This window comes from Macaca fascicularis, chromosome 19 (genome assembly GCF_037993035.2).
Source record: "Macaca fascicularis isolate 582-1 chromosome 19, T2T-MFA8v1.1".
NCBI lineage: Eukaryota > Metazoa > Chordata > Mammalia > Primates > Cercopithecidae > Macaca > Macaca fascicularis.
Window position 1 is genome coordinate 42,064,731 of NC_088393.1, and position 27,214 is coordinate 42,091,944.

General features: G+C 44.2%; 1 protein-coding gene and 1 long non-coding RNA gene across 8 annotated transcripts; one reads left to right on the forward strand and one right to left on the reverse strand.

Moving 5' to 3' along the window:
• The first annotated feature begins 1,841 nt into the window (after positions 1-1,841).
• On the forward strand, positions 1,842-19,316 carry LOC102116734 (uncharacterized). Of its 7 annotated transcripts, none has more exons than XR_010583595.2 (8): positions 1,842-2,257; positions 2,444-2,567; positions 2,666-2,756; positions 2,934-3,048; positions 3,889-4,108; positions 6,032-6,154; positions 13,186-13,354; positions 14,941-19,316. It is a non-coding gene; the product is annotated as an uncharacterized lncRNA (long non-coding RNA). The 7 variants fall into 7 exon arrangements; XR_012427437.1 differs by having other exon boundaries at positions 2,680-2,756; XR_012427439.1 differs by lacking the exons at positions 13,186-13,354; positions 14,941-19,316 and adding an exon at positions 7,788-10,119 and having other exon boundaries at positions 3,845-4,108.
• A 4,750-nt stretch (positions 19,317-24,066) lies between these two features.
• ABO (ABO, alpha 1-3-N-acetylgalactosaminyltransferase and alpha 1-3-galactosyltransferase) lies at positions 24,067-24,996 on the reverse strand. The gene is given in 4 exon segments (XM_065536161.1): positions 24,067-24,329; positions 24,332-24,669; positions 24,671-24,721; positions 24,794-24,996. Coding segments are annotated over 4 exon segments (855 nt in total).
• Between the last annotated feature and the right edge of the window lie 2,218 nt (positions 24,997-27,214).

Genomic DNA, 27,214 nt, shown 5'->3' on the forward strand with positions numbered 1-27,214 from the left:
TTGTCAGCACAGGAAGAGAACAGCTCAGCCCTTGGAGAGAGAGTCATTTATGGGTAGGATGCCCTGGCTTCCTGCAGCTGGCAAGTATGAAAGTTGATTATATAAATTGAGCCATTCTTGTTATACCCAACTAAAACAGAATTGGAAGGCCATGAGGAGAAAACACACTCAGGGCATGCCAAGCAGGTAATTCTTTGCCAGCCTAGCTGCTGAAATTGCCTGCTGTAACCCAAAAACAGTTTTATGTAGTCGTTTCTGAAACAACCTGCTGGACTCTATGACTACTTTCACCCACTGCTATCACTTACCAATCCTAGCTTGCCAGCTCCCCAAAACTTTACTAGTGCCAGTGAATTGTCTTTGCAAAACAAATTGTCTTTGCTCTTTTTAATGAAACCTCTAACCTTCTATTTGTTCTTCTAAAAGGCTGCCCAGCTGTATGCCCTGAATTGCAATTTTCACTTCCCAAATAAAATGGTTTATATTTAGAGATGTAGCTCTGTATTTTGACTTCGACCCAAGGCCCTGATTTGCTCACTGCTGTGATCCAGTTGCACCTCTAGGTTCAGTCAATCCTCTCCAATTCTTCAGGGATTGTCCCAGGATAGGTTAGTTTTGGTTGTCCTAGCTTCTCATATAAATAGGGACATGCAGTATGCATTCCTGTGCAAGGATTCTTTTCACTTAGCAGAATGTTGTAGTTTTTTACTTTTCTTGTCTGTCATCAGGGGTTATTTTCTTTGATAGCTGAGTAATACGAATACTTCATAATTTCTTTTTCTATTCTCATGTGGATTGGTATCAGGGATATTTCCAGATTGTGCTTATTATGAATAAGGCTTTTATGAATTTTGCCTACTATGCAAGGCTTTTTGTGTCATGCAAGCCTTATTGTGTACATATGTTTTCATTTCTCTTGAGGAAATAACTCAGAATGGAAGTGCTGAGTAAGAATAAGTGTATGTTTAGTTTTATAGTAAGTTTTATGATATTTTTTCAATGTGATTCAACCATTTCATATTATCATTGCAATGAGAAATGTTCCATGTTTTCATTTCTCTTGAGGAAATAATTCAGAATGGAAGCATGAGTAAGAATAAGTATATGTTTAGTTTTACAGTAAGTTTTATGACATTTTTTCAATGTGGTTGTACCATTTCATATTATTATTACAATGAGAAGTGTTCCACATTTTCATTTCTCTCAAGGAAATAATTCTGAATGGAAGTGCTGAGTAAGAATAAGTGTATATTTACTTTTATAATAAGTTTTATGACATTTTCTCAATGTGATTGTACCATTTTATATTATTGTAAAGTAAGAAGTGTTCCAGGTGCTTCACACCCCTACAGGCATTCTGGTGGATGAGCAATGGCATCTCAGTGTGGTTTTCACTTAAACTTCCCTGATGATTAATAATGTTGAGCATTTTTGATGGGCTTATTGAACATTTCTGAATCAACTTTTGGAAAGGGATTATTGTCCAAATGTTTTGCCCAGTTTTTTTAATTGGGTGGTTTGCCTTATTGTTATTCTATCATTATTATTGTTAGGTTTTGAAGGGAGGGAGAGAGAGAGAGAGAGTTGGTGGCTCTACAGCAACACAGGTTTATTGCCAGTACGACTTGCAGAGAGGGGACCAGCTTAGTGCCAGAGCTCACTGCCGCTTACAGGCTGGGGTAATTACAGGCCTGGGCAGGAGGGGTCTGGGCCGTATGGCTTGCTGCCCGGGAGGATGTTGATAAAGATGTTCCTTGGGCCTTTGCCCAGCAGGATGTGATAAGGAAGTCATGTGGCTGGGCAGGATGTTTCTCACAGCCCAGGGCCCCATGGAATGTTTCACTCTGACCAGGGTCTGTAAAATGGCAGGGGCTTGCAAAATAATGCAACTTGGACTAACAATTGTTATTAATCCTAAAGGGAGAAGGAGATTCAGCAAGAATGGTGAAAGGAGAATTATAATTTGGGCATCTCATTTCATGATCAATATCTCATGGTGGGGTAAGAACAGGGGCAGTCAGGATCGGAGGGTCTGGCAGACAGGTCAGCTGAATCCGTGTCTACCAATGAAGCAGGAGCCAGGATCCACATGATGAATGTGGCCACAGTCAGGAAGTCTGAAATTTTCTCAGCAGAAAAGAAGAAAGAGCAGACGGGCTGAATGGCCCTGCTGTCTGAAGGGGCCTCAGTTTTATCCTCCAACACCTTGGGGCTCCACTGGTGCTCACCTTTCTTCTCCAAGCCTAGGTCTTCAGCAGTGAGTACACAGGGAAGGTAGGGGGCAGGGGCAGCTCTCCTCCACCCAACAATAGTGGCAGTGGCAGCAGCAGGAGTACTGGAATTTGGGGTTACAGAGCTTACAGCTGTCAGACGTGTTTGGAAAGTTCCTTCTTGACAGAGAGTGTCTGGAAACTTTTTCTCCCTGTGTCTTGCCTGGCTTTAGTGAGGCTGAAGATCTGGGTGAATGGCCTCCATCAACATTTTCCTTCGTCTACCTCTCCAGTAGCAGAGCGCAGATAAGACTGGACGGGACAGCCCTGCTGAACCCACAGCAGACCTCCAAAGAGGTCTGTATCAGCTGGCGATGCCACTGCCTTTGGCAAATGGGCTCAGAGAAGATGTTTGGGCTTTCTTACTCAAGGTGTCTTCTGGGTGTTTCGAACAGAGGCTCCCTTTCAGGGGTCCAGGACTGCACTGGAAGGAAGTGACCACAAGATGACACCGTTGTTCTTCCAGACACTCCCGCTGTTATGAGGGTGAGGGGGCAGCGCTTCTCTAATCATCCTTCCTTTGCTACTTTTTCCCTCTGCCTTAGCTTTTCCTTTCCTGCACTTTCCTGGGGACTTCAACTCAGTCTTCCTGAGACAAGGATGGAGGGGAGGACGGGATAGGCCAGCCTCGTAGAGGTCACTAACTGCTCAAACCCCAAACAGAAAGGAGTCATTTGCAGCCTGGAGGAGGACTCTACCATTCCAAGATATTCAGCTGACCACCCAAGCAGTGGCTCCTGAGACCTCCACACTCGACAGAGTCCCGCACACATTCAAGGTAAGAACCCTAGAGAGGAGCCCAGAGCCTGCGGAATCAGACACCGCCTCCTAGCGGTGATGTCCGACCGAAACGGCGCGGGACTGCAGTAAACCTGGGCGAGCAAGGTCGAGGAGAGCTCTGTGCCGGGACCCCGAGGCGATCCAGACCAGATGGGGAACACTGGGGGCACTGGCGGGGGGCGAGGGGCGCGTATGAAGCTTGCAGAAGAGGCTGCCCGTGAAGAGCAGCCTGTGCTCTGCACACCCCGTTCAGCCCGATGCAGTTGAGCCGCCACTGGAACGCGTGGAGAGGAAGGGTGCGCGAGGCCAGGGCTGGAAGAAATGCCGCAGAGGGCAAAGCGCGAGGTCCAACGGTCCAGCCCCAGCAGGGACTCTCGAGCTTCGGGATTCCGCTTACCGGGTATCGGCTGTTTAGACCCAGACCGGCCCCTGCGCGATGTGAGCACTGCTCAGGACTGCAGCTGCTGGGCACCAGCAGCCAGGTCTGCAGGCTCCGCGAAGCCTGGCCCAGACCGTAGCTTCTGCAAGCAGTGCGGGTGTATCCTGGGGTCACTGGAAGGCAGCGCCTGCTCAGAGCCAGAGTACAGAAGCAGCCCAGGTCTTCCCAGCACCAGGTTCACTGGAAGTGCCAGGTGTGGGAGAGGGAGCTGGGGAGGGAAGAGGACTGTACTGGTTCCCAATCTGAATGATGTACCCAAGAGGCCAGGTAGCTGCAGCAGGTGCTAAGGTGAGGAGGAGAGGCTATCATGGGGTGCAAATATGGAGCACACAAGGCTGGACCCTCTTCCTTTCAGGCAGCTGCTGCTGATGACATCAGATTCCCCTCTCCCCTCCTCAGGCCACCACCTCCTTCATGCTCCTTTCTGATCACCTCTCCAAGTCCTGGTGTCAGGAGCCTTCTCTGTGGCCGCCCTGGAGAGACTTGAGCCTGGGACGTGACCTGCTGGGCTGTGAAGGTTTCTGAGAAGGGAAACCTGTGGTCTGACCTGCCTGGATGCTGCACCCAACCTCATCTCTTCCTGGGAGGCAGGCTCTCTTCGCTTGTTTCTACAAATTTGGTAAAACAGCGTTTAAGTCCTAGTCCCTGGTAGTGACCCTGCCAGGATTTGACCCAGGCTGTCTGACTCTATTTATGCACACATCATATATTACCGTTTTCTATTGTCCTTAGGCCACGGCACACATGTAACGAACACTTAACGTGGCCCACCAGGAAGTCTTTCCTTTTTGGTTCAACTCAGATCTTGGCCATTGGCCACAATGGGGCCTTGGTCTCCTCTGAAGATGACCTGGGACTGCTGTTCACAGGCAAATCCCCATTGGGCATTTCTATTCTCATTGAGCTTGCAGCAAACCATGAAGGTGTCTGTGGCCTATCTTCTCCCAAAGCCAAGGACGGGAGATGGTACATCAGGTGGGCACAGGATTCATGCTGATTTAAAAGCTTTATGGCAGGGCACAGTGGCTCCTGCCTGTAATCTCAACACTTTGGGAGGCCGAGGCAGGAGAAATGCTTGAGACCAGGAGTTTGAGACCAACCTGAGCAACATAGTAAAACCCTGTCTCTACAAAAAAAAAAAAAATTAAATAAAATTAGCTGGGCATGGTGGCATACGCCTATAGTCCCAGCTACTCAGGAGGCTGAGGTGGGAGGATCACTTGAGCCCAGGAGTATGAGGTTATAGTGATCTATGATCACACAACTGCACTACAGCCTGGGCAACAGAGCGAGACCCCGTCTTTTTTGTTTTGTTTTGTTTTGTTTTTGTGATGGAGTCTTACTCTGTTGCACAGGCTGAAGTGCAGTGGTACAATCACTGCAACCTCTGCCTCCTGGGTTCGAGCAATCCTCCTGCCTCAGCCTCCTGAGTAGCTGGGATTACAGGCACCCATCACACCGCCCAGCTAATTTTTGTATTTTTAGTAGAGATGGTGTTTCACAGTGTTGTCCAGGCTGGTCTTGAACTCCTGAACTCAGGTGATCCACCCACCTTGGCCTCCCAAAATGCTGGGATTACAGACATGAGCCACTGCACCTGGCCCTGTCTCTTTTTTTAGGAAGACTTTTCAGAATCCTAATCAATATTGACAATTTATCAATATTAACTTTTCCAGTACAGGAGCATGATATATGTCTCCATATATTTAGGTCTTTTAAGATTTAAGATTTTCTCTCAACAATATTTTGTAGCAAGATCAACAAGCTAATTGGCCCCGGAACTATTTTTGTAAGGCCAGTGACTAAATACAGTGTTAACATTTTTGGCCAGGTGCAGTGCCTCATGCCTGTAATCCCAGCATTTTGGGAGGCCGAGGCGGGTGGATCACCTGAGGTCAGGTGTTCAACACCAGCCTGGCCAACATGATGAAACCCCATCTCTACTAAACATACAAAAAATTAGCTGGGTGTGGTGGCAGGCGCCTGTAATCCCAGCTACTCGAGAGGCTGAGGCAGGAGAATTGCTTGGACTGGGAGGCAGAGGTTATAGTGAGCCAAGACCGTGCCACTGCACTCCAGCCCTGGGCAACAAGAGCGAAACTCTGTCTCAAAGAAAAAGAAAAATTTGAGAAGCTAAAAATATAAAAACGAGAATATGTGGAAAAAACCATAAGCAACCCATAACGCCATATTTACTATCTGATTTTTTAAGACAAAATTTGTAACCACGGTTTTGTAGTTTTCTGTGAATCGAACTTGCACAGCTTCTGTTAATTTATTCCTAAGTATTTTATGTGAGTTGTAAACACTACTGTAAATGGTTTCATCCCAATTTTAGTTTTCAATCATTCATCAATGGTATACAGAAAATACATTTTAAAAATATGTATTGACTTGTATACTGAGACCTTGGTAAATTCACTTTTGAATTCTGGTAGCATCTTTGTTTTCTATGAATCATGTTTATGTGAATAAAGCTACTTTAACTTCTGTTTTAATCTGCATGCCTTTTTCTTTCTCTTTCTCACCTTTACATTTGCAGAAACCAACAACTGTCAGCATTAACACCATCAGGCATTTCTCTTCTAATTTAACCTTGCAGCCAACCACACAGCTATCTGTGCGTGATCTCTCCCCAAGCGCAAGGACATGAGATACAGATCAGGTAGGTGCAAGATCCATGCTGTCTTAAAAACTCATATAAGGCCAATATGTCTTGTAGCAATTCCAGACCAGTACTGGCTGTGGCCTGTTAGGAACTGGGTCGCACAGCAGGAGGTGATGGCAGGTGAGCGGGTATTACCGCTTAAGCTCCGCCGCCTGTCAGATCAGCAGCGGCATTAGATGCTTATAGGAGTGCGAACCCTACTGTGAACTGCGCATGCGAGGGATCCAGGTTTCACATTCCTTATGAGAATCTAATGCCTGAGAATAGTTTTATTCCAAAACCATCTCCCCACTACCCATGGAAAAATTTTCTTCCACGAAACCAGTTTCTGGTGCCAAAAAGGTTGGGGACTGCTGCCATAGACCAGCTTTCTGGATTCTGGCTGAAATGGACAACTTACCAATATTAATTCTTCACTCTACCAGCTGATACACACACACACACAAACAAACACACACATTCATACATGTATTGGTATATGGTAGTTTACAGAAAAATAATTGTTTTATATATATTGATCTTGTATACTGGCACCTTGCTAAATTCACACCTTACTTTTTATAATTTCTTTGTAGATGGCATAGGATTTTCTGCATACACAATCATGATTTCTGCGCATTGAGTAATTTTATCTTTTCCTGTATGATTTTAATTTTTCTTATCCTCTACATTTGTTACAACCTCCAATACAATATTGAATCCAAGAGAAGTCAATGGACTTCATTTTCTACTTCCTGATCTTGGGGGGAAATATTCAGTATGCTGTTAACTGAAGGTTTTTTTTCTTCAATGCATGCATTGTCACATAAAAGAAATAAGGAAATTCCGTCCACTTCCTACTTTACTGAAAGATTTTTTTGAACAGAATGTTAGCTTTTTTCAATTAGTTTGTTCACAACTTTTGGGACAAATTGTATCAGCTGATTCTTTTCTAATAGCTTTTTTGAGAGATAATTCATGTACAATACAATCCACATATTTAAAGTATAGAATTCAATGGCTATTAGTGTATTCACAGAAATGTACAACCATCAACACAATTTGGTAAAATATTCATCACTCCAAAAAGAAATTTTGTACACCTTAGCCATCACCTTCTAATACCACCACACCTCCCAGTTCTAGGCAAGCATTAATCGACTTTCTCTCTCTACGAGTTTACCTACTCTGGATATTTCCTGTATGAAATCATAGACTATGTGGTTCTTTCTGGCTGGATTCATTCATGTACTATAATGGTATTATATGGTGTATACATAACACAAAATTTACCATTTTTACAATTTCTAAATGTATAGTTCACTGGCATTTACTACATTTATATTGTTATACAACCATCGCCACTATTCATATCCAGAACTTTTTCATTATCCTAAGTTGAAACTCTGCACCTATTAAACAATAACTCTCCAGTGCACATTCCCCACAGCTCTGGTAACCTCTATTCTGTCTCTATGAATTTGCCTATTCCAGGTATATCATATAAGTAGAACGATACATTTGTCCTTCCATGTCCAGATTTTTTTACCTGGCATAGTTTTTTTTTCAGGTTTTATCCATATTGTAGCATGTATTAGAATTTCCTTCCTTTTAAGGCTGAATAATATGCCATTGGATGTTTTGTTTCCAGATTCCTACATTGCTGGTTACCTGGGTTGCTTCCAGCTTTTGGCTATTGTGGATGATGCCACTGTGAACACGGGGTACTACTGGGAAATAGAGTATACAATGAACTTGACGTTTATCCAACAACATAGACACATCTCAAAGCCATCATGCTTATCAACAAGCACCCACACCCAAAACTACATACTCTGATTCTGTGTATAACAAATTTTAGAAATAGCAAGATTAATATGAAATGTCAGAAAGCAGATAAATGGTTGTTTGTGGTTAGATATGTGGAGGAACTAACAACAAAGGAGCATAAGGGGATTTTTTAGGATGATGGAAATGGTCTATACCTGAATTATGGTGAGTCCTTGAGTGTACACATTTGTTAAAACTGAGCAAACATAAAACAGATGCATTTTTCACATAAATTTTACCTCCAAAAGGTTCATCTGAAAAAAAAAACAAAAAACATTTGATGCAAAGGCAGTCACGTCATGCTAACGTCATTGATTGTTTTATAGGCAATTGCTATTGTACTAGATGAAATCGAAGATAATTGGGGCAGAGATAGACTATGTGGTTCTTTGTGGCTGGACTCACTTACATAACATAATGGTTTCACATTGTGTATACACAACATAAAATTTACCATTTTAACATTTTTAAATGTACAATTCACTGGCAATAAGTATATCTATATTGTTGTACATCTATCGCCACTCTCCATCTCCAAAACTTTTGTTCCTATTAGTTTGTAATATATTTTAGATAATTAATTTAGAAAATATTAATGTTAAGGAAAGGGTATGGTGGATAATAGGAAGGCAAGCAGTGGGGGTGCTGGGCAGGGGGTAAGGCAGGAAGAAAGGCAAAGCAGCAAGTAAGCTTAGATGCAGAGAAGGCTCGATAACATGCAGACCTTGTCAGAGCATCTGCTGCAATATACCCTGATGAGAAGTTCATGTGCGATGAAACTCCAACTCCTGGGACTCATGTGTGGGACAGTGGGACCCTGATCCCGTCAGATCAGTCAGATCCCCCTTCTCCAGAGCAGATTGGTCAGCACAGGGAGACAACAGCTCAGATCTTTGCCCTGTGAGGTCACTTATGGGAGGGGCTGCCCTGACCCCCCACATCCGACTCCCCCGTGCTATAGTTTGGTTTGTGTGACCCCTCCAAATCTCATGTTGCAATGTGATCCCCAGTGTTAGAGGTGGAGCCTGATGGGAAGTGTTTAGGTCATGGGGTTGGAGCCCCCATGATGTCTTGGAGCTTTCCTCACAGTGATGAGTGAGTCCTCACTCTATTAAGCCCTGCAAGAGCTGATCGTTAAAAACAGCCTGGCACCTTCCTCCCCTCCTCTCTCATTTCTTCTCTTGCCAAGCGATCTTTGCACATGCCAGCTCCTCTTCACCAGAAGCAGATCCTGGCATCATCCTTCTTATATAGCCTGCAGGACTGTGAGCCAAAGAAACCTCTTTTCTTTATAAATTACCCAGTCTCAGGTATTCTTTTATAGCAACACAAAAATGAATGAAGACATCCCTCTCTTCAATGCTGCAGGAACTGTTTTCATTACAGGTTTGAGCTGCTCTATAATTTCACATAAATGGGAGCATACATTATGCACTGTTCTTAAGCCTTAAGGTGTCTTTCATTCAGCATCATGTTTCTGTGATCCATCCGTGTTGTTGCCTGTTATCAGGAATTCATTCATCTTGATATCCGAGTATGAATGCACCATGGTTTGTTTTTGCTTTCTATATAAATAGACATCTGAGATACTTCCAAGTTTTACATATTATGAATAAGGCTCCTGTGAACTTTTCTGGTACAAGTGATTCTGTGTCCATGTGTTTTTATTTCTCTCAGGTTAATACTTAGGAATGAAATTGCTCAGTCAGACTAGATATATGTGTGTTTTCTGAGAAACCATATGAACTTTTTTCCAAAGTGGTTTTACAATTTTATATTCTCTCCAGAAATGAAGAAGAGTTCCAGGTACTCCATATGCCTGCCAACATTTGGATACCTGGGTTGGATACCTTTTAAACTTTATCCATTTTGGTGGCTGTGTAGTGGTGTTTTAAATTTTCATTTCTCTAATGACGAATGATGTTGAATACTTTTACATGTGCTTGTTTTATGATGTTTCTTTATAGGAGAATTGTTCAAGTATTTTGCCCATTTATTATGTGACTGGGCATTTTGTAGTTGACTTGTAGGAGTTCTTTATAGATCTTGCACACTTGTCCTTTGCTAGATAAATGTTTTGCCAATAATTTTCCCAGTTTATAGCTTATGGTTTGCCTATTTATTTTCTGAATTAAATACATTTGGGGCAAACATTTTAAATCTATGGGTTTTTTGTTAATCTCGTTTATGGTTTCCAGATAACAAATTTTCTTTTGATGCAATCTCATTTCTCAGTATCTTATTTTATAATCGTTTTATTCTTAAAAACTCCTTTGTAGCCCAAGGGATTAATCAGGGTCTCTTACATTTTGTTCTAAGACATTTATAATTTTTTGAAAATCTTGTTCTTTGAATCCATCTGGAATTTGTTTTCATAATAGCTTGAGGTGAGGATGTCAGCATTTCTCCCATACACACAACCAATGATCTTAGATCTCGACTGCATGTTTGAGGAGGAGAAAGAGGAGGAGTCCATCCATCATTCCTCTGTTTTCTCCCTTCTTATTTTTTTTGAGACAGGGTCTTGCTGTCACTCAGGCTGGAGTGCAGTGGCACAATCATGGCTCACTACAACCTCCAACTCCTGGGCTCAAATGATCCTCCTGCCTCAGCCTGAGTAGCTGGAACTATAGGCGCATGCCTGGCTAATTTTTTGTATCTTCTTATAGAGATGGAGTTGTGCCATGTTGCCCAGAATGGTCTTAAACTCCTGGGCTCAAGCGATCCGCCGCCTTGGCCTCCCAAAGTGCTGGGATTACAGGCATGAGCCACTGAGCCCAACCTTCCCTTCTTATTTTTGGATGCCATCTGTGTGATTTGCTTCCATAGTCCCTGTGATCAAGTATTCATTAATGAGAAAAAATCTCCCCCTGCCCAGAACAGCAAATTCCTGGACCCTTTCTCTCACACACACTCCCATCATTCAATTCCACAATACTTTGCTACATGTACACAATCTAAAGTGAATGTGCAAATCCACTTCTCATGCCCCCCACTGGTGTTGCTGTGTCCAAGCCATCATTACCCTCCACCTTAGGGGCTCAGCCTCCTGACTGGTCTCTCAGCCTCCGTGCTCATCCAAGCAACCAAAATCATCTGCTTAAAACCTATGGCAGATGATGCTGTCCTTTGCTTTAAGCCCTCCAGTCATTCCCATCTCTGAGGATGTCATCAGTTTATGATGACAACCTACAAGGCCCTCCCTATTTTGTGTGTCCCCATCCCTCTCTGGTCTCCTTGCCCCTACTCTCTCTCGTGCTGACCACAGCCCCATCAGCTTACTGACTGCTCCACGAGGATGCCACCCATCCTCCCTTCGATCCTTTGCAGTGGCTACTTCCGCTATTTCCAGTGTTCTTCCCTCACACGTCTGCGTCGGTCACTTGATGGCCCCCTTCTAGACCTTGCTCAAAACTCACCTTCCTAGTGAGGTTGTCCTGTCTTCCACGTGAACATTGAGACTGCTGCTTCTCCTTACTTCAAGTGTCAAACCTCCATCGGCAATTTTATTCTTCATAACGTGTTACCAGCTAAACTGCCACATCATTTACGTGTCATTGCGATTGTTGCTTATTTTCTCCGCCCCCCTCAACTCGAATGTAAGCTCTACTACTTATAATAGGTCCCAGTTCATCCCAGATGCTCAATAAATATGGCAAATTGACACATAAATGAGTCAACTGCCTTCTGAATATTACTGATTCATCCACAGGGTTTCACACTATTAAAAACTGAACACTATTAAAAGCTGAACTCACCCTACCAAAACAACACATGTCCATTTGTCTAAGCCAAGTGGCTAGAGTCGCCCTGGTCGTGTGTGGCAGTTACTCATCTCACTGCCTTCCCTCTTCTGTTACTTCCTCTCCAGCCACTCTCAGCTCCTCTGGAACAGGAGCTCATTGTCTCGTCTTTGCTTTGATCATGCAAAGAACCCCCGAAGCCCCTTTACCTCTGTTCTGCCACCCATTGGATTCTTCCTTCCGAGGAAGTACAAGAACGTTTCTAAAATCTACATATCATCATTTCACTTCTTTGCTTTCACTGCTTTCATGACTCTGCATACTTTCAGCATGACTGACAAGTACCCATCATGATACATTAATTTGTCCGTTATCTGGCCCCTGCTGATCATTACAGCTGTATACCCCAGGCTTGACTTCATTCTCCAGCTGCACCTGACTACCTTCCTGGTGTCCCACAGGCTCACAGCCTCTCTGGCTTCCTTGACTTTTCACATAATATTTCCTTGATGTGAAAAAAGCCTTGCTCTACCTAGAGGCTTCCTACTACTTCTTGAGGTACAATTAAAGTTCCTTCTCTCCCGTATTTAATACTATGTCTTTCTTACCTGCTCTCCGATCCCTAGCACGAAGTCCTGTTTAAATTTTTGGTTTGCGTCTGTCTCTCCTACTAGACTATAAGTTCTTGTAGGTCACGATATGTCTTTGAACCCCATCTCACCAGTGACTAGCACAGTGTCTAGTGCAGGTTCATCACTAAGTAAATGTTTAATAAAATAATACGTAAGAAGCTGGCAGAAATTCTTGGGTTTTCCCTCTTTCCTCCATCTGAAGGTGGTTTTCCTGGGTTATAAAATGCCTTAGAAAGTATTGAGTTTTCAACAATGAAATCTAGTTTAGACTCGGCCTGGCTCTATGATCAGCCATGAGTTGGGTGGAGCGGCAACTTTTGCAATTTGAGATTTTAGTGGTTTAAATAGGGACAAACTGGATCTTTTCCCACATAGGCCCAATCCAGGTACTTACTTGAAAATAATTTATTTTTCTTTCTTTTTTTTCTTTTTGGGATGGAGTTTCACTCTTCTTGCCCAGGCTATAATGCGGTGGTGCGATCTCGGCTCTCTGCAACCTCTGCCTCCCGGGTTCAAGCAATTTTCCTGCCTCAGACACCTGAGTAGGTGGGATTACAGGCACCCACCAACACACCCAGCTAATTTTTTGTATTTTTAGTAGAGATAGGATTTCACCATGTTGGTCAGGCTGGTCTTGAACTCCTGACCTCAGGTGATCCACCCTCCTTGGCCTCCCAAAGTGCTGGGATTACAGGCATGGGCTACTGCGCCCGGCCTGAAAATAATTTTTTGTAGGACTTTTTAAAGGAGTATGATAACTTTTGAGTCATATATTTTATCCTAGACTTAAAATGTTTCCATAATTACCCAGTGGCATGAGCTCTTTCTTTCATTGTTCTTGCAGGCCCAAGAGCCTGGATGCCAAGCCTATCCTCTCCATGTGAAGCACCAACTTGAGGGTGTCAACTTAAAATATGAGACCCGTAAACTTGGAAAGGAGGACTTTATTTCTTGAGAAGCGTTGCAAACTGCAGGCTCTGGAAAGTGACACCTCCAGCAGAGACCACAAACAGGTACTCTGAGGGAGAAAGGGTGGGATAGGAGTTTTATGCCAAACAGGTTGGCTAAATAGACATATCCAACAGGTCACAGGGGGAACTATGAATATTCATGAAAGGGGGTCATATGTGTGCTTGATAAGCAAACATATGTGTTACATACATCCCATGTTTACCTTCGCGTGGAGATATAACATTAAATGCAGTAAAATTAGGCTCTGTATGTTAAAAGGTGAAACACAGGGCACGAAGGCACTTTGTACACAGCCTTGGTGAACCAGCCAGAACCAGTCCATGGTTGAATACTTTGTAGGCTGGCCAGTTTGTCACGTCAAAATAGCAAAAAGGGTTGGGAGTCAGGCCGCAGCAGCAGGCAGTTGGTTGAAGTCAGCGGTGGGGTGTTCCATTCTTTGTTTTTCCAGGGCTGGTTTCTGTTTAATTTAGGAAAAACAAACAAACAAACAAACAAACAAACAAAAAACCTGGTAACAGTTAGTAAGGAAGTGGTATACGGAGGCGCAATTTCTCGTCTCCTTATGGCCGGGAAACTTAGTTTTTAGTTTTTCTGGGGTCGCCTTGGCCAAGAGGGGTCCTTTCAGTCAATCAGAGGGCTCAGGGTTTTATTATTGATTTGTTTATTTATTTTTCTAAGATGGAGTCTTGCTCTGTCACTCAGGCTGGAGTGCAGTGGCAAGATCTTGGTTCACTGCAACCTCCGCCCCCCGGGGTTCAAGCAATTCTGCCTCAGCCTCCCGAGCAGCTGCGATTATAAGCACATGCCACCATGCCCGGGTAATTTTTGCATTTTTGTAGAGATGGGGTTTCACCATGTTGGCCAGACTGGTCTCAAACTCCTGACCTCAGGTGATCCACCTCCCTCGGCCTCCCAAAGTGCTGAGATTACTAGCGTGAGCCACCTCACCTGGACTCAGGGTTTTATTTTTATTTCACGGTGGAATTCCTGGCTCCAATCTAATTTTTTTTTTAAAAAAGACACAGAAAAGATAATTCAAACATTTTTAAAAGACTAAAACCATAAAGTGTGGTTTCCTGTCACACAGCAGGGAGGATCTGACCTTCGGGGAGGTCAGATGGTGCAGAGGAAGCACAGAGGGAGGTGGCAAGGGCATTTCCTGGTCTCTTTTTCTCTAGACCTCGCCTCCTCCTGGGCTGATATCCTCACACTCTCCATGGAGACGTCAGAAGTTAGCACAAACAGTCCTAGAGCGTGCTACTTCCATATCACATTAGCTGAGCCACAGAAAATTTGGAAATGTCAAGTCTGGCTCAACCTGTCACCATTTATAGAAGGCATCATCCCTCCTTCTAGACTGGCCTAAAAGTGAAGACCCAGAGCAGACGACTCATTAACATGAAGGAAGCTTTAGATATTTAATCCGGAAAAGCAAGTAAAAGGACCATGGAGACAAATGGGTTAAGAGAAAAGGAACAGCTTGCCAGCCGCGGGGTGGGAGTTGCCAGAGGTGCTACCAGTCCCAAGACTAGAAGGAAACTGTCCCAGAGCTTGGGTCTTCAGGCTTACAGACAAAACCAGAGTGGAGCACAGTTGGTACTTACAAGTCTCTCTTTCCTCCCCACAGTGGACCTTCTCAAACCGGGGTATTGACCTCTGATGAACCCCCATCCAAACCCGTGCCTTCCATCATAAAAAGAAGCACTTTGAGGTGCTCAACTTCAGGCTTGCTAGAGAAGGAGGAAAAGCGGGTTGAGTTTGACATAATTAGAATGGGTTGAGCAGAGTAAGTTTCTTTCATGGTGGACGGCGACCACCTACTGCCATTTCTACAAGAAGATTTTGCTTCCTAGGCACTGAGTTCCTGGTTCTTTCACTAGAAAAAAATGAGTATGTTGGCAATCCAGTACTTCCAACTTCTGTGAAGACCTGGGCAGGCGACGGGAGCTTGGGGACGGGGGCGGGGCCCAAAGACAAGGCTGCCATTTGCTGTGCCCACCACAGAGGGACATTTACTCTACCTGAAGCACAAGTATTTTCTCAGTGATGTTGGCTCCTACAAAGTCGAAAGGGGTAGGCTCCCCGGCTTACGCCCCAGGAGTTTGGACTGAAAGGGAGACTAAAAGGGTCTTCCTCTAAGTTTATGATGTTGCCCTCCCCTGGCTACAACAGATGTGCTCTGGCCATAAGCATCCCAGGTTCTCTGAGTGATGGGGTGGGTATGGAAATGTTCCCAAACACAGGTATGGGGGTGTCCCCTCCCACTGTACCAATCCATGCCCAGGGCTGGAAGGTCCCTGGTGCTCTGAACTGGATTCATAAGCAGTAGCATCTCCAACCACAAGTATGGTGTCAGCCCCTCCAACAGTACCACATGTGTTCCCATGCCTGATAGAAAGTGGGAACATGTGTTTATTAGCCAGGTGGGCCCCAAATGCTCTGATAAGGTGCAGAAAGGGGACTCTTTGTCACTGTTGTGCTGTGCCCTCCTATTGCAACACATGTGCTCTGAACAGGTGGAGCCCAGGTGCTTTGCATGTAGGCAGACACAAGAGGGCCTCTAAGCACAAGTGTGGTGTTGGAACCCTCAAGGCTACAGATGCATTCTGGCCAGGTGTGTCCCGGGTGGTCTGACTATAAACAGCAATAGAATTCTCTCCAGCACAATTATAGAGAGGCCCGTCCAACTGATGTGCTCTAGCAGGATGAAACCTGGGTGATCCCAACACAAGGAGGAACAGAAGTTTCTTCTGAGACATGCTCCTTCTTAGCGATGCTGTCTCCTTGAATAGTAACAGGTATGCTTTGGCTGGGTGGGCCTCAGGCACTCTGACTGTAGCCAGGAAGGAAAGGTCTCCCAGAACAGATTTCTGCTCTGTAGCGCTGATCTTCCCTCATTGCAACAGGGATGCTATAGGCTGGCAGGACCTCGTGCTCAGGTCTAAGCCCCTCCTAGAATAAGCTGTGGTTCTGGGTGTTCTCCTCAGCTCTTCTGTAGATTTCAGTGCCCCCTGACAAGGAGCCAGGGTTTGGGACAGACACAATGGCTGCAAAGCTGCCACTACCCAAAGGGGCTTAGATATTAATGGTGCATGCCACTGCTGCGGTGACCCTTTCTCGGACGGTCATCCTTTGATCCCTATTTTTTTTATCATCCTCCTCCTGTGCTATCCCTTTTCTGTGAGCTCCTAGAAAAGGAGTAGTCTCTTAATTTTTTTTTTTTTTAACTTTTTTGAGACGGAGTCTTACTCTTATCGCCCAGGCTGGAGTGCAGTGGCATGATCTCAGCTCACTGCAACCTCCATCTCCTGGGTTCAAGCGATTCTCCTGTCTCAGGCCTCCACCTCTCAGGTTCCAGTGATTTTCCTGCCTCTGCCTCTGCCTCCTGGGTTCAAGCAAACCTCCGTCTCCTGGATTCAAGTGATTCTCCTGCCTCAGGCTCCCAAGTAGGTGGGACTACAGGTGTGCGCAAGCACGCCCAGCTAATTTTTGTATTTTTAGTAGAGATGGGGGTTTCACCATGTTGGCCAGGCTGGTCTCAAACTCCTGACCTCAGGTGATCTGCCCGCCTCAGCCTCCCAAAGTGCTGGGATTACAGGCGTGAGCCACCATGCCCGGCCCGCAGTCTCTTTTAAGCAAGGATCAGGGGAGCAATCGGATGGCCCAGATAGTGCTCCTGCTATTGAAGGAGCCCAGATGTTGCTCAGATAGCAACAGGAAAAGGAGTCACTTTCCCCCTGCAGGTTGGATCAGTACTTTTCCTAAGTGGCTGCACTTCTTCGAGGTGCAAGCATACAGTGCTGTCTTTCTGAGAGCCCCGGCGTGACACCAAGGGGAGGCCCCCTTCTGATGTAAACACTGAGCTTACTGGGTTGCATAAGGCCTCTCATATATCAGGGGTGATATAAACTGAGGGGGTAAAGGTGGCCGTATTGCTCCCAGGAACTGTGTTCAGAAGATGCACAGGTGCAGCAGGAGGATTCCTGCCAGAAGCAGGAACGGAGAGGACGGGGACAAAAAGGAGGATGGTGGCCCGGGGGCCGGGCAGGGTGAGGCTTACTGAGGAAGTTGTCCGTGAAGAGCAGTTTGTGTGCTGTCTGACACTGAGAGTCTAGTAAGAAATTTGGAGAGAGAGGTCTCCTAGCTGCGTGTTCCTCCAAGGCAAACCATGCTAGATGCTTGTGACATGTCATTGGAACACACACCAGAGAAAGGGTGTGCTAGAGCAGAGAGGAAAGACAAGTCACCGAAGGGCAAAGGGGAATCCCAGCAGGACTTTTGAGAGCTTGAGACAGCTCATGCTCTTCGCAGGTGCTTGGCACCAGGCATGCCCAATGACATGGAAAAGCATTCAGGACTGTGTATTATAGGACCCCACATAACTGTCACCCCCAGATCGCCAGGTGCGCAGGCTCCTCAGCACCTAACCTAGGGGCAGCAACTAGGTTAGGGCTAGGTTGTGAGTCCCCTAGCCCTTTTCTCTGGGGTTATTGGAGGTCAGAGGTCAGAGTGTCCTAGATCCTGCCAGGATGGGGCCCTGGCTCACAAGAGATCAGGGTAGGAGAGGTGGGGCTGTGGCCAGCAGGGATCAACTCTGTCTTATGCCATTACTGGTGCACCCAGGTGGCCCAGCAGGGCTGCAGCTGCAAAACACGTGCTCTAATGCGGAGGAGAGACCAAGCAGTGTGGGGCATGATTTGTCCTGACCTCTTCCTTTCAGACAACCTCTGCAGAGGACACCAGTTTGCTCCCACAACATCCCCTTCCCATATTGTAGCTCAGGGCTACCACACACTGTTTCCTCCAGGGATCCCTCTAGGGCCCCCAAGTCCTGGAGTGGGCATATCTTCTCTGTGGCCACCTAGGAAGGTGTGGGTCCATGGGCATGAGGTATGAGTCCAGCTGGGCTGTGAAGGTTTCTGAGATGGGTACTTGGCACCTCGATCCTCCCACATCCTGCACCCCTTACCATCCCTTCCAGGCAAGCAGGTATCCTTCCCTCTTTTAACAAATTTTTCAAATTGAAAACAGCATTTAGGACTTAGCACCTTCCTCAGGTCACCCATGTGGGCATAAGGGAGAGTCAGGATTTGAACTCAGACTGTCTGATTCCAGAGTTTATCCACTGACCACCTGACAGTGGTGATGCCTCATCATATGTGTCATGTATTTACATTTTTAAATAGTCCTTAGGGTACTTAGCACCATGGTACGCCTGTCATGAGAGTATTCACTGCCTGCATCAGAAGATGCAGGGTGGAGAGCACCAATTGTCAGCACAACCATATTGGGCATTTGCTAAATGAGTCTTGCACAAACCACATAGCTGTCTGTGAACTGTCTTCTCCCAGGTACAGGACAGGAGACCACTTAGGTGCAAGATACACCCTGTCTTAAGAGGCTTATGCTCCAAGGACACCAACATCTCTTATGACAATTCCATAGACCTACTTTTCAGGATCCTGGGTGAAATTGGCAATTTACTGATATCAAATAGTGCACTGTATCAGGATGGTAAACAGTTCCTTATATTTAGAACTCTTTTTCTTTTTCTTTTTCTTTTTTTTGACAGAGTTTCACTCTTGTTTCCCAGGCTGGACTGCAATAGTATAATCTCAGCTCCCTTTAGCCTCCACCTCCCAGGTTCAAGTGATTCCCCTGCCTCAGCCACTGGAGTAGCTGGGACTACAGGCATGCACCACTATGCCCAGCTAATTTTGTATTTTTAGTAGACATGGGGTTTCACCATGTTGGTCAGGCTGGTCTTGAACTCCTGACCTCAGGTGATCTACCTACCTTGGTTTCCCAAAGGTGTGAGCCACCGTGCCCAGTCTTTAGAATGCTGTAATTTTCTCTCAGAGACTATTTTGTGGTTGGGGTTGACAAATTACAGTTCATGAGCTGAATTTTTTCTAGTCTGTTTCTGTAATACCAATAACCTTAGAATGGTGATAAGAGTTTCCAAAGTTTATAGAAAAGAGGAAAGGGAAAAAGAAAGAAAAACAGAGGAAAATATGCAACAGGGACCATATGCAATCTGCAGAGCCTGTAATATTTACTATCTGGTCCTTTGTATTTCTGGCAAATACAGAAAAATTTGCCAACACTTCTTTTGTGATTTTCAGTGTATAAGTCTTCTACAGTATTTACTAATTTATCCTTATGTATTTTATAAGTTTTTTGTATACTATTGTAAATGGTATCTTTTACATTTTAGTTTTCAGTATTCACTACTGGAAAATACAGTTGATTTTTATATATGCACCTTGTATGCTGGAACTTTGCTAAATTCACTCTTTACTTTTAGTAGTTTCTTTGTAAATTCCTTAGGATATTCTATGTACACAATCATGTTTTCTATGAATAAAGAGAGTTTTGTTTCTTCCTTTTAATTCTGTATGCCTTTTATATTTGTTTCTTACCCTTATATTTGCTACAACCTCCAGTAAAATGTTGAGAAAAAGTAGAGATATAGACATAGTTTTACAGTCCCTGATCTTAGGGGAAAAGTATTCAAGACGCTATTGAGTGAAAGTTTGTGTCATATGCACTTAATCACTCAAAAGAAACATTCTCTAATTCCTAGTTTGCTAAAAGATGTCAAATTGTGTTAATTTCTTTGCCCATTTTGTTAATTTATTTTAGTTCCCACATCTGAGGCAGAACATGTGGTATTTATCTCTCTGCTCTTGATTTATTTCACTTAACATAATGTTCTCCAGGCTCATTCATTTGCCACAAATGACATGGTTTTATTTTTTTAATGACTGAATAGTATTCTATTGTGTATATATAATGCATTTTCTTTATCCATTATCTGTTGGTGGACATTTAGATTGATTCCATATCTTAGCTATTGTGATTAGTGTTTCAATAAAGATTGCGGTGCTAACCAACCACACAAGGCTTAATTAGCTTGACAATTCTTACACAAAGTGGAGATTTCCAAAAGATACCGCATTCATTGAGTAAATTAGGAAAACTAAAACCTGCCTGGCAAGAATGATGAAGAGGCATACCTGTGGAGGCTTTGGATCTTGTTGGAAAAGATTGAAAGGAAAGAAATCTCTCCTTGAAATTCTTAACCAAAGTCTCTACCTTCTGGAGTTAGACATCATATTATCCAAGCAATTCCATATCAATCATTTTGTGTAAAGTAGTACTGAGTTGGTAGTGGCCCCATATATTACATCTATACCCACAAAAGAATTTTTTAAGGACTTAAACAGCTCAACTAGCAAAAACCAAATAATCCCATTTTAAAAAATGGGCAAAGGACATGAACAGACACTTCTCAAAAGAGGATATACAAGTGGCCAACAAACATATGAAAAAATATTCGTCATCACTAATCATCAGAGAAATGCAAATCAAAACCACAACAAGGTATCATCTCACATCAGTCCGAACGGCTACTACTAAAAAGTCAAAAAGCCTTTATTTAAATAATTTTTATTTAAAATCTTGTAATCACAGTGTACTTTGTATTTTGCCTTCTAATATCAGTAATTTTGAAATTTTAAAAAGGTAACTATTTTGTCAGCATATTTGAAAAGTCAACTTGGCTGGGCATGGTGGCTCAAGCCTGTAATCCCAGCACTTTGGGAGGCCGAGACGGGTGGATCACGAGGTCAGGAGATCGAGACCATCCTGGCTAACACGGTGAAACACCGTCTCTACTAAAAAATACAAAAAACTAGCCGGGCGAGGTGGTGGGCGTCTGTAGTCCCAGCTACTCGGGAGGCTGAGGCAGGAGAATGGCGTAAACCCGGGAGGCGGAGCTTGCAGTGAGCTGAGATCCGGCCACTGCACTCCACCCTGGGTGACAGAGCGAGACTCCGCCTCAAAAAAAAAAAAAAAAAAAAAATTAAACTCTTTGCACTTTAGATTGTTTCTGCTAATAAAACACATTTTATATAAAATCCTGATTATAACACAATTGATAATTTTTCTTGAAATGAGGCAGGATAAATGTATACTAGAAAGTAAATATAGGATAATAATTTTTAGTAGAGACGGGGCTTCACCATGTTAGCCAGGATGGTCTTGATCTCCTGACCTTGTGATCTGCCCACCTTGGTCTCCCAAAGTGCTGGGATTACAGGCGTGAGCCACCGCGCCCGGCCTGTGTGAGGTACTTAACTGTGAAGTGTAAAAGCTTAAATCTTTAGGATAAAGTAGACAAAAAATATTTTATGACCTCAAGGGAAGGAAGGATTTCTTAAATAAAACAAAAAAGCATATATGATAAAGAAAAATACAGGTAAATTCAAGGATTCTGTTCATCAAATAAGTAAAACAAAACAAAAAAAAAAAACATACCACAAACTGGAAGAAGATATTTGCATCACGTATAACTGGAAAATGTTATTGTGAGGAATGCTAATGAATCAATAAGAGAAAGATACATGGCCAAATAGAAATACGGGTAAAATACATTATTAGGCATTTCACAGAAAAAGAAACTCAAGGCCAGGCGCAGTGGCTCACGCCTCTAATCCCAGCACTTTGGGAGGCCGAGGCAGTGGATCACAAGGTCAAGAGATCGAGACCATCCTGGACAACATGGTGAAACCCTGTCTCTACTAGAATACAAAATATTAGCTGAATGTGTATTCCCATGCCTGTAGTCCCAGCTACTTGAGAGGCTGAGGCAGGGGAATCACTTGAACCCGGGAGGCAGAGGTTGCAGTGAGCTGAGATTGTGCCACTGCACTCCAGCCTGGCAACAGAACAAGACTCCATCTCAAAAAAAAAAAAAAAAAACAAGAAAAGAAAAGAAAAAAGAAAACTCAACTAGTCAACTAGTCAACTCAACTTAAAAATATATATAATTTCATTAGCATTTCCAGACATGCAAATTAAAACCATAAGGAGTTACTAGTTCAAATCCACAAGATTGTCAAAAATTTGAAAGTTGAGAAATAAAGCCATGTAGCATTATCTAATAAAGTTGAATATGTACATATGATATATTCTAATAATTTAACTCTTAAAAGTCTATACCCTAAATAAATTGAGTGAGTGTGTGAAGCAGGCAGCTCTATTCATAATATCAAACACTTCAAAAGAGTGAATAAAGAAATTGTGATATGAATTACTTCAAATAAGTAAAAATGAATAAACTACAACTAATGTGGTTGTATCCTGTAAAAAAGCAGAGCAAAAGAAAAATGTTGCAGATAAATGCATACAGTATGATTCTGTTTACATGAAAGAGAAAAATAGATAAAATTAAGCCAACTTTTGTGCACTAGTTTGGCCAATGGCCAAGGCAGGCCCTTGCGAGACTGTGTCACAGGAAGCAGGAGATTATGAGTCCAGGAGCCGCATCTTTGTTCTGAAATAGATCTCATTTCTGATCCCTTATATGCAAGGACAGGCTGAGACTACACATTATATCCACCCTGAGGGGATTTAGGAGAAGCTTAAGGTTGTGACAACTTAACAAACTTGTGCCTGGGCCCAGGATTAGGCCTGCCTAAATGTGTGTGTCAGGAGGAGAGGTGCTAGGCCTAACTAAATGAGGGATGGTGGTGGTGGTGTTGAAACTGGCCCAATTTTATTTTATTTTATTTTATTTTTTTTTTTTTTTTTTTTGAGACGGAGTCTCGCTCTGTCACCCAGGCTGGAGTGCAGTGGCCGGATCTCAGCTCACTGCAAGCTCCGCCTCCCGGGTTCACGCCATTCTCCGGCCTCAGCCTCCCAAGTAGCTGGGACTACAGGCGCCCGCCACCTCGCCCGGCTAGTTTTTTTTGTATTTCTTAATAGAGACGGTGTTTCACCGTGTTAGCCAGGATGGTCTCGATCTCCTGACCTCGTGATCCGCCCGTCTCGGCCTCCCTATTTTTTTAATCTCACTTTAAGTTCTGGGATACATGTGCAGAACATGCAGGTTTGTTACATAGGTATACATGTGCCATGGTGGTTTGCTGCACCTATCAACCTGTCATCTAGGTTTTAAGCCCCACATGCATTAGGTATTTGTCCTAATGTTCTCCCACCCCTTGCCCCCCACCCCCCAACAGGCCCCAGTGTGTGATGTTCCCCTCCCTGTATCCATGTGTTTTCATAAAACTGGCCCAATTTTAAACTTACATCCTTTCCAGGAAAATGATCGCCAGGTGTCCTGGCTAATATCAGGAAACTGAGGCTTTCTGGATCACCAAGCACAGAAAATGAGATGCACCTGCTGCCTGTTGACCAACCGCTCTTCTTTACCCCTCCGTAATTCCTATTTTTTCCCCTACATGGTTACCATGAGATGCTAGACCCCTCATTCAACCACCTGCTGCCTGTTGATCAATTCCTCTTTTTTTTTTTTTTTTTTTTGAGCTTCCTATTTTCCTTCCCCATTATATGTACCCCTAACTTAAGTCAGAAAGGAAGGACAGATTTGAGGTTTGACTCTTGTCTCTCTGGCTGATGTCACCCACGAAATAATGAAAGCTCTCTTCCCTGGCAATACTCATCACCTCAGTGTTTGGCTCTCTGAGTGACAAGCCACAGGACCTGGACTGTACCCCTAGTGTTTGGTAACAGTGAGTGTGCTAGGCCTCAGAAAATTTTCTCAATGAGACAGGAAAAAGAAGCAAAGAGTTGTACCCTTTCTACTAAAACTGGTTTCAATTTAGGATAGCATGCCAGGAGGAAGACTCAGAAGAGCTGTCTGTTGTCCCTCCCCAGCCCTTCCTAAAAGCCTCAATCATCAGTTGTGGATTGCTTGGTGATCCTCTGGAGCAGCCACAGATACTCACGTGCCATCCTGCCGCTGATGGTGGGCAGTCAGCAGCTGCTTATCCCACATGTATGCAGGGGAGAGGACCTTGGTGGGTTTTAGGTGAAGCAGGTACTTGTTCAAGTAGCTCTCATCAGGGCACCTGGCCTCAATGTGGTTGGCTTGGTCGATCATCATCCCCTGGTAACAGGCTGTGGTGAGCCTATAAACCTCCAGCACTGACCCACCGAATAAGGCCCCTGTGTAGTAAAACTCCCCTTCACCCTCAGGAATATGAGCTGGGACTGAGGCCGGCGTTCATAGATAAAGGTGTCCCGATGGAACCCATAGAAGCCAGGATGGGTGGTGGCAAACAGGGAAGAGAGGATCTCCACACCCGCATGGTCACCAAACTTCATGTCCACATCCGCGCACACAAGATGATCCACCTCCCCGAGGAAGCGCTGCTGGGGAAAGTTTCTGATCACCTCCATGCGGTGCCTGGTGATGTCCTGCCAGCGGGCATAGCTCCAGACCTGGAGGATGACCATCCGCTGTCCCTCTCGGAGCTTGATGAGCAGAACGAGATCTGGCCGGTTGGTGAAGATGTAATACTTCACCCTGAATCCCACCATGAAGCAACAGCTTCAGGAAGACTACGTGTTTTCCAAAGGCAAACACGGACAAATACCTAATGTATGTGGGGCTTAAAACCCAGATGACAGGTTGATAGGTTCAGCAAACCACCACGGCACACGTATACCTATGTAATCCAATGGTGGTGTACCCGAACCAGAACTGCTCATTCAGTATGTCAATGTCGAAGGTCCCCTCCCACACAATGGGAGCCAGCCAAGGGGTCATAACAAGGACATCCATCCTAGCGGCCAGTAGTAGATTCACCTGGGAATGCGACATCCTAGACATATTCACCACTGGCAGGCAGTCCATTTCTCTCACTGCCATGCTTGCTCCAGCCAGAGCACTTTCTAGCTTCTGGCTCCTCAGGTTCAGGAAACTATACCCAAAGAAGGCCAAGATGATAGTTAGCGGGAAAAGAAATGTTACACGACAAAGAGAGTAATATTTTGATTTCCCAGGAAGCTTCTGTAGTGGATTGGCCATGGTTCTGTGTGTCTCCTGAAGGCTGTGAAGGCGACCTCTCCTGGGTGGGGTGAGGCTGAATCTGAGGTCCTAAGGCCTCCAAGACCCTACATGCAGTCTACTAGTCCAGCAAATTGCCCAGCCCACCGAGGCTTACTCTGGTGCCACGGGCTGTGCTGGAGTCACAGCAGAACTCTGATAAATTCAGTTATAGTCTGTCTCAGTCAACAGACAACTAGACCTCAAGGACCAGCATATGGGAGAGAAGTCAGGGCCCCTGAAACAGACTTAGGAAACTGACTCAAGGGAGGCCACTGAGCAAGCCCAAGACAGGGATTCTGATGAAAGCAGAGCTGGGCAGGAGCTATCAGGGGACCTGGCCTGGTGGGTAAGGGGCTTGTGATCTCACCTGCCCTTGACACTTCCTAGCTGTGAGACCTTTAGCAGAGAATGAAGTTTCCTGGAAAATGAATAAAATTAAAACCAGACTGTCTTCAAGATCAAACCTCCAGACAGGCTGGTGTGAGCCATCCCTCGGGAGGCCCAATTTGGTACCACAGTGGATGGGACAGATCTACAGATTAATGTTCATTTTCTTTATTCTCCCAATAATCACGTCAAATCTACTGAGCGTTTACTTTTCAAGTATCAGGCTTGTTCTGCTGGGATTAGGCTGCTAAGCTGAATGTGCATTATGTTGTTCAATCTTCACAATAAGCCTGGGCTGCCTGTTATGTTCCATTGGTTTGTGTATCTGTTTTTAATGCCAGTTTCATATTGTTTTGATTACTAGAGCTTTATAATATAATTTGAAATCAGGACGTGTGATGTGTTCAACTTTATTTTTCTTTCTCCTTATTACTTGGGCTGTTACGAGTCTTTTGTGGTTCCATGTTCAACAAATTGTGCTGGGATAACTGGATGTCCACATGCAAAACCTGAAGTTGGGTCTTTAGTTTATTTCATAGGCAAAAATTAACTCAAAATGGATCAAAGACCTAAACCTAAGGGCTAAATCTCTTAGAAGGAAATAGGGTGAAACTTCATGGCATTGGATTAGGCTATGATTTCTTAGATGATACCAAAGGCACAGACCACAAAACTAAAAATTGACAAGTTGGGCTACATCAAAATTAAAAACTTTCCTCCATCAAAGGACACTTTCAAGACAGTGAAAAGGCAACCTACTGAACAGGATAAAATATTTGCAAATTATATATCTGATAAGGATTTATATACAGAACATATGAAGAACCCCTACAACTATATATACACACACACACATATATATACAACCCCAACCCCTACACACACACACACACACACACACACACACACACAAGCAGCCCATTGAAAAAAATGGGCAACGCAATTAGCGGACATTTCACCAAAGAAGATGTATAAATGGCCAAGAAGCGAATGAAAAGATGCTCAATATCACTAATCATTAGGTAAATGAAAATCAAAAGCACAATGAGACCGGGCACAGTGGCTCATGCCTGTAATCCCAGCACTTTGGGAGGCCAAGGTGGGAGGATCACTTAAGGTCAGGAGTTTGAGACCAGCCTGGCCAAAACATAGCAAAACCCCGTTTCTACTAAAAATACAAAATTTAGCTGGCCACGGTGGTGCATGCCTGTAGTCCTAGCTATTTGGGAGGCTGAGGCAGGAGAATCACTTGAACTCGGGAAGCGGAGGTTGCAGTGAGCTGAGATGTGCCATTGCACTCCATCCTGGATGACAGAGCAAGACTGTCTCAAAAAAAAAAAAAAAAAGAAAGAAAGAAAAGAAAATAGAAAAGAAAAAAGCACAGTGAGATATCACTTTATACCCATCAGGATGGTTATTACAAAAAGAAAAAAAAACCCTCAACAACAATGGAAAGTAACAAGTAATGGCAATGTGGAGAAATTGTCACTGTTGGCAGGAATGTAAAATGCTACCACTGTTGTGGAAGGCAATGCAGCAGTCTGTCAAAATTAGCATAGTTACCATATGTTCCGACACTTCCACTTCTAGATCTATACCCAAAAGAATTGAAAGCCAAGTCTCAAACAGATGTCTGTACATTCATGTTCAT